This window comes from Cuculus canorus, chromosome 5 (assembly GCF_017976375.1).
Source record: "Cuculus canorus isolate bCucCan1 chromosome 5, bCucCan1.pri, whole genome shotgun sequence".
Lineage (NCBI taxonomy): Eukaryota > Metazoa > Chordata > Aves > Cuculiformes > Cuculidae > Cuculus > Cuculus canorus.
Genome location: NC_071405.1, coordinates 50,333,157 through 50,340,521, shown reverse-complemented (window position 1 = coordinate 50,340,521; position 7,365 = coordinate 50,333,157). Strand labels below are relative to the sequence as shown.

Below are 7,365 nucleotides of genomic sequence, written 5' to 3'. Positions count from 1 at the left end.
TACCACGAGCCACCAAGCGCCAGCATGAAGGGAGACCGCCCCGAGCCGCAGCGCCTCACCGGTGTCCTCGACGCTGCCGCCGCCTCTTCGCCGGGGCAGGCGGAGGGAGGCGCAGCGGGGCAGGTGCCGCCGCCCCTGTGGATCTTTGGGTACGGGTCGCTGGTGTGGAGGCCGGGCTTCGAGTTCACGTCGAGCAAAGTGGGGTTTATCCGCGGGTACAGCCGGCGGTTCTGGCAGGGAGACTCCTTCCACCGCGGCACGGCGAGAGCGGTAAGAGAGAGATGAGGGAGGGAAGGGAGGGGAGATTTGGGGCGATGGGAGAGAGAGAGGGGGAAGAGGGAGACGAGGAGAGAGGAGCGATGGGGAGGGGGGGCGGTGGAGGGCGACGGAGGAGGGGCGATGGGAGAGGGGGAGAAGGGTGGAGAAGGGGGGGCGATGGGAGAGGGGGAGAAGGGTGGAGAAGGGGGGCGATGGGAGAGGGGGAAGGCAGTGGGAGAGAGGAGGGGGGACAGTGACGGGGGGAGTGGGGAGGGGGCGTACGAAGAAGGGGGGAGCGATTGAGGGAGATGTGGGGACCGTGCAACGCCGGCACTGACAGCTCTGCCCCTCCTCCCCACAGCCCGGCCGAGTGGTGACGCTGCAGGAGGACTGCGGGGTAAGCACGGGGGACAGGGAACAAGCTTCCTGCTCCATGGGGTCCCGCTGACAGGCGGCCCCCTGCCATGCCATGCCCCCTGCCATGCCAGCCTCATCCATGCCCCTTGCCTATGCCCCTGCCAGTAGTTATGTGGGCTGACCTGGAAATGTCAGTGGGCTCCTAACTGTGCTGTAACCGCCTTGCTCTGTCTCTTCTAGGCATGCACATGGGGTGTAGCCTATGAAGTCCGTGGGGAACAAATTGCTGCATCACTCCAGTACCTCAACGTGCGAGAAGCTGTCTTGGGAGGCTATGATACCAAGCTGGTGAAGTTCCACCCTCAGGAGAAAGATGTGGAGGAGCCCATCCTCGCGCTTGTTTACATTGCGACACCCCAGAACCCGTCTTACCTCGGCCCAGCGTCTGAAGAAGACATTGCAGCTCAGATCATTGTCTCGAGTGGTTGTGCTGGTCATAACATTGAGTACTTGCTGAGACTGGCAGACTTTATGCGCTTCTTTTGTCCTCAAGCGGAGGACAAACATCTCTTCTCCATTGAAGAGGCTCTTATTTCCATCCTTCCATGCCTATACTACACAGAGGATTCTCTAGAAGAAACTGCAAGTGTTCCTCAGAAGTCTAAGGGTTGAAATAGAAGATTTTTGTCGGGGTCCCGGTAGAAGGGGTGTAAGGGAGAAAACGATGGGGACAGTCTTAACTCTGATAAAATATTCTGGACTGAGTGAATAAAGGGAGAATTAGCAAATAGTAGGGGAGGGAGGAAGTGGAGTACAACACGCTTGCTATAGAACTTGCAATTAATAACTGTTATACTCCTGACCTGTAGCACCACAATAGCCATCACTGCTTTCCAGGGAGCGGAGCAGGGATCTTTGCTGGAACTTTGCTCTGTAAGTCTTGCTTCCAGGGGTCAAACCTGAAGCACTCTTTCTCTGTAGAGAAGAAAGAGGCACATCTATTCTGTGTATACCCTTTTTCTTTTTTTTTTTTTTTTTGTCTTTCTTTCAAGACTAGTTGAGCAGGACTTGACTGGCTTTAAGCAGTATATATATATATATATATATATAAAATTCTACCTCAGATTGGCAAAAAGTTGTTTGTGTAGTGGTGGAGACTTGAGCAGGTTCTGCCAATTAAGACAGCCTTTTTTCCCCTGCTGTCCCACCTCCAGTACAATGAACTGATGCTAAATTTCAGGACTTCAGTGCAATATTAAAAGAACTGGCCTCTGTAGGCTCTTATGGATTCTACTTTTCTTGTGAAGGATCACAGTAATGCACTTATTTTCTAAAATATCGTATTTATTCTGTGTTATATTTCCCCTTGAGAGGGGTATCTAAACTACTCACATGAGACAGTGGTACGTAGCCCATGTTCAGCCTTGCATTCGTGCCTTCTAGTTTTAAATCAGTTTTCTGAAGAGCTAAGCCTGCTTTAATGACAGAAGCTTTTTGCCAAGCTTCTATGACCTTGTGCTGCTACAGACATAACTGACTCCGTAAGAAGCAGTCATGCCTGTATGGGAAGCTGGTGCTGTCTGCAAGAAAGCTGTCCAGATACAGCAGCATTTTAACTAGACCTGTACTGGTTAAACCTCTGGTGCATCGAGATACTGTGGGTTTCTGTAGAAACATTTGAGGGTTCTAGTTCTGTACCTGTGTGTCTGTCTGGTATGCTTTTATTTGACTGCAAAAGACCATGACTGAGCATATTTGCAAGCTTTTGAGCCTTGCCTTGACTGCATTAAGCAGAGGCACTGCTGCAGGCTTAGACTTTTCAGCCTCATATATTAACTGCATAAAAACTCATAGTATTTTGTAAGAAAACTGCTGCTACTGCAACAAAACAGCTCTTGAGAGCTGACCCCTGGGATATTTGACTCCTCCCAAAATATCATGTGGGTTTTTTTATTTAAAAAAAAAAAAAAAAGATAGGGACTGTTTGTATTACTCTGGCTTGTATATATATGGAGTGGTACTGTGCTGTGCCCAGTAATAAAACAAACTGACAAAGTTAGTCTTCTGTACTTTGGTGTTGGTCTGTTTTTATTACTGACTTTAAATTCAAACTGATGCTTTTTTTTTTTTTTAATGTGTTGTTAGTTTAAGAACAAAACCTTAGCTGGTAAAGCTGCTGTAGTTCCTATGTTTATTTTATTTACCAAACAACAGCCCACCTCCCTCCTGAGCAGCTTGCCTCTACTGGATACACTGGAAGACACCCATTAACTCCCTTTGAGAAAATGGGATTTAGGGGCTTCCTCTTGCCAGTTTCCAGCGCTTGTTTGTTCTGGAGTGCTAGTGCTGACAACTCCTGACTGTACTGGGCGGGCACAGGAATGTAATCCTCCCTTGGCAGGCTGAATGGAGAACCTGGCATTGGTGTTTCCAAGAAGTAATAGTGGAAGGACAAGAAAAGGCTGCAGCAGCCAGATCTGTTGGCTGCGGTATGGGAGACAGTTCTTGCCTTGCACACCATGTGCTGTGTACAGGAGTAATGTGCAGCTGCCCTTCTGATTCCTCTATTTACCAGCTGCCTCAGCAGCAGCAGATCACTGTACCTACTGCTATTACTTCCCTCAAGGCTTGAGTGACAGGGTAGAAATAAATTGAAACAACTGAATTTACCACTAATTAAAGGCAAGTGCATGTTTCAGCAATAATAGACTAGAGAAAACCGTGCTTTCCCTGTTCTGTAGAGGCTTTCATTTCAACTGAGCAGCTGCATCTCTCCATGAGGACTGTATTCCCCAGTTGGAAAATCCAGGGGTTAAAGAATCATATTACTTGCAAGAGAACACTCCCTTACTTGTACAAGACTAGGATCAGATACCAGAATATCTCCAGATAAAACAAAAATGTCTTCACACCTTTCAAATTATCAGAGGCACAGAGATACCACCAAGAGGAATTGGTAGCAGATGACAACTCCGCAGCCTGCACTGCCGTCTCACATGGAGATTCCCCTTGCTTTGTTTGTCCTGTTGAGCCTGGGCTGGCCCCCTGATCTTCCACATTGCTGGTAGAAGACAAGTAGTGAGTGCTTGTGAACAACCCATCAGTGCCAGGAATGTTCTTTCAGCTGCTATTTCCTCTTCCTTTGAAAAACTTAAGTATTTTAAGCACATATATACTACTACACTGAATTACCATTTCTTTCCTAATTAGTTCTTTGCAGTGGACTTCCAAGAAAGAACTGCATTTTATTTTCAGGAGTTGTGAATATGGGAGTTTGCTGCTGTCATCCTGTCACTGCATCTTCAAGTCACCCAGAAAGGCAATGAGGCATCATGTAACTTCTTCTGAGGCTTTTCTTGGGTCCTGTGAGTCTGGGAACTGGTCACATTTTGTTCAGTTGATGAATTTAAAAGATCAACATCCCACACCCCAAATCTGATCTCTGGCTGTGTGATTGAGGAGAGACGGCAGCCTGCAACAATTGTTATATGCCCAGCTTGTTTTTTGTACTGCTGCTCAAAGATGGGAGACCATGGCTTGCCTCTGATGAACCAAATAGCAGGAAGATAATTGCTGCTTTGAGGTAGTTGTGCATGGCCCATGGAAGTGCCAGGCTAACAGTCACACATGAGAACAGTGTCCTACCCCATACATGTTTCACTACAGGCTTCCTCTCCCCATGGCATGACTTGCCAGCCGAGGTGAAACAGCCAGCTGTAGGTTCAGCTCCAGCTTCTGGCAGCTCTGCCTCTGTCCTGGTAGCAGGCCTAGGCAAGAACACTCACTTTGTCAGGGGGTGAGACAATTGCCCTCATTTGCAACCGCTGCCATACATCTCCAGAGGTGCTTCCCTATCTAGTGGCTTCCTTTGCAAGTGCCTACAAGGCCACCTCACATTAGAAACCGGTTGCAACAGAAACATGTTTACAGCATTGTCAGTCACATACTTGCCAAGTCTAAAACCAGCACAATTCACATGATTTCAGTCCCTTCTTCAGCCTTTTCCATTTTCCTGCCCAACATTTCCCACACAGACCTGGAACATGGGTCTGAGTCACCATTTCCTTGAGTACATTAGGACAGGACCTACTCAGCTGCGTTGCGGTGGCACAGCCAGCTAAATTAAGTAGATGGCGACAGTTCATCCTCCCTAGCATTCATATGTATAAAAGCAGTCCTGAGGGCATATGGTCCTTAGCAGGGCAAGAGAAAGGATAGTGAAACTCAGACATGTTAGAAGGATTCAGGGAAGACAAAATCCAGAATAAAAGTCTCTGGTTCCTAAGCGCTGCAGTATCATCTCAGTTTCAAGGAGGAGTTTTGAGAACCAAGGAGACTTCACACAGGTAAATCTCTACCAAGGTGATTCCAGCTTTAGCAAAATGTAATTTAAATACAGCGTCACCAAAGTATGAATTTATCTGTGCTTGGGGTATTTTCTAGATGAGGTGCAAAGTCAGAAAATCAGTGAGACCAGATTCATATGTGTGGTTCATAGCAATAGAGGTGTGCAGCTCAGTGAAGGAGGTGGTAGGAGAGAACGGTGGCCTTGGAGATGGGCAGGGACCAGTCTTCCTCAGCTGGGTGCAAAAGCAGCCAATGGCTTGGCTGAGTCTATTTGAGGAGAACGTACGTGGAACATCCAGAAAGTGGGGCTGGCATAGACTTTGAAGGCTATCGAGGAAGTGTGAGATCTGAAGGGGAGAGGTGCAGCTCTGCCTGTGTACCCACAGCCCTGAGAGGAGCCCTGGGGCTCCACCATGTGCAGCAGGGAGCGGCTCACAGGTCACAGGGACTGGCACGGGCTGGATTTAGCAGCTGTCAGAGGAGCCGCAGCTGTTTGTAAATAGCACATGTTATTCTATATGTGTCTGCTTGCTTTCAAGAGACAGGCTAAAATGTGGGCTTAATTACTTACAGATGTTTCACAGGCAGAAGAAAAGCAAAAGATTAAAAAAGCAAAGAATGCTTACTGCTGCTCCTGGACAGTTTCTGCAGTGATACACGGGCTGAGCGGCAGGCACAAACGAGAGAGCAGCTGGTGCTCTGCTGTTACCATGTCCACAAAGGCTGTGCTCATACATGTGCTCCCCTCTGCACTAGAGGCTTAACAGCCCTTCACGCATGCAGTGTACAGAGTGGATGTGTCCATAAACAATGTCTGGCTTGGTAACAGCCGGCTCTTCTGCTCCTGATACCAGGAAAGACTGGATGGAGAAGCAGGGGAAAGAATCACAGAATGTCCTGAGTTGGAAGGGACACACAATGATCATCGAGTCCAGCTCCTGTCCCTGCATAGGACAACCCCAACATTCATGCCATGTATCTGAGGGTGTTGTCCAAATGCTTCTTGAATATTGTCAGGCTTGGCACCATGACTATGTTCCTGGGGAGCCTGTTCCAGCGCTCCATCACCGTCTGAGAGAACCTTTTCTAATATCCAACCTAAACCTCCCCTGGCATAACTTCCTGCCATTCCCTCAGTTCCTCTCATTGGTCACCAGAGAGAAGAGATCAGCACCTGCTCCTCCTCCATCCTTTGTGAGGAAGCAGTAAATTGCTGTGAGGTCTCCCCTCAGAAAAGGGAGGATCTAATGGATGAACAGCTGCACCAGGACGAGTAAGGTAACTCTGCATAGAACAGCCAGCACCAAACACGCAGACACTGCCACCAGTGCACTTTGATGCTTCCACATAGAACACATTCCAGACAGCTCAGCGCCTGAACAGTAGCACTGCCAGAATGTCCCAAAACCTGTGAGTCAGTCTAGGCCTGGAAGTCCTTCGTGAAGCTTTAAAACAGGTTATATCACATTCAGCTAAAAAGCCTCATCCCAAAGGCAGAGGGGAGTAGGATATGGATGGGAGATTTTTTCTGAGTCAGACTTCTTGCTTTGGCACTGCCAATTTTTACGACATGGCACATGCTTTGATAGCACCAAGTACAAAGGGGTTTTGAGAACTCAAGGACAGATACAACATAGAAAAATGCAGTCCCAGCACATGAATGGGCAGTGATGTGCCACCAGCGTGCAGCCTAGCTCAGCATGGCACGGTTCCCCGAGTACCGGAGGAACAGGAAGGGATAAAAAAGTAGATTTACAGTGAGGAAATGGAAAAACTACACTTGCAGAAAAATCGGCAGCCACTCAGCAGACTTTGGAATTTCCTACTAACTAATTGCCTTGGCTTACATGAAAACCTCCCTAATTTATATGCTGTATTAAAGTTATAAGAAAAACCCTGTATAGCTTTGAAAGAGCCTGGGGCTTGGGAGGGCGGAAGGAAGCGGGCATTCTGGGCAGCACTGAGGAAGCTCTACATGCTTTGTTTACAAACCCTGTACACTTTTTGTTTGGCTTTTGGATGTGTTTCATTCTTTCCCAGCTCCCTTTTCATCTCATCATAGTGCCAGCCACTCTGATGAGTGTTTATGCTTGCGAATTCCTGAAGCACAGCCAGTACCTTGAACTCCAGAGAATGAGACTGAAATAACGTAAAAGGTCAGGGAAGTTCAAAGGCAGAGAGGTGCCGTTTTCCTAGCTGGGGACACCACACTGTTCCCAGACCTTGCTGGACTGCTCTGGGGACACAAGAACAAAGACTTCTCTCTTAAATCCTCTTGTTTACCCTGCTTTTTGCCTCCCTTACCTCACTGTTTTAACGGGACTTATTTCCATGAAGCTCAATTAAAACTACCAAGGATCAGTTTGGTCAGAGCCTGACAACTGAAGAGACATCTGATAGTTA

The 7,365-nt window shown here is 47.9% G+C and overlaps 1 protein-coding gene across 1 annotated transcript; it reads left to right on the top strand.

Annotated features, from left to right (window-relative positions):
• The first annotated feature begins 11 nt into the window (after nt 1-11).
• Nucleotides 12-2,681, top strand: CHAC1 (ChaC glutathione specific gamma-glutamylcyclotransferase 1). Its single transcript, XM_054067643.1, has 3 exons — nt 12-270; nt 620-655; nt 856-2,681. Exons 1-3 carry the CDS (start codon nt 25-27, stop codon nt 1,285-1,287), a joined length of 714 nt encoding a protein of 237 aa, XP_053923618.1. The 5' UTR covers nt 12-24; the 3' UTR covers nt 1,288-2,681.
• The last annotated feature ends 4,684 nt before the right edge of the window (nt 2,682-7,365 follow it).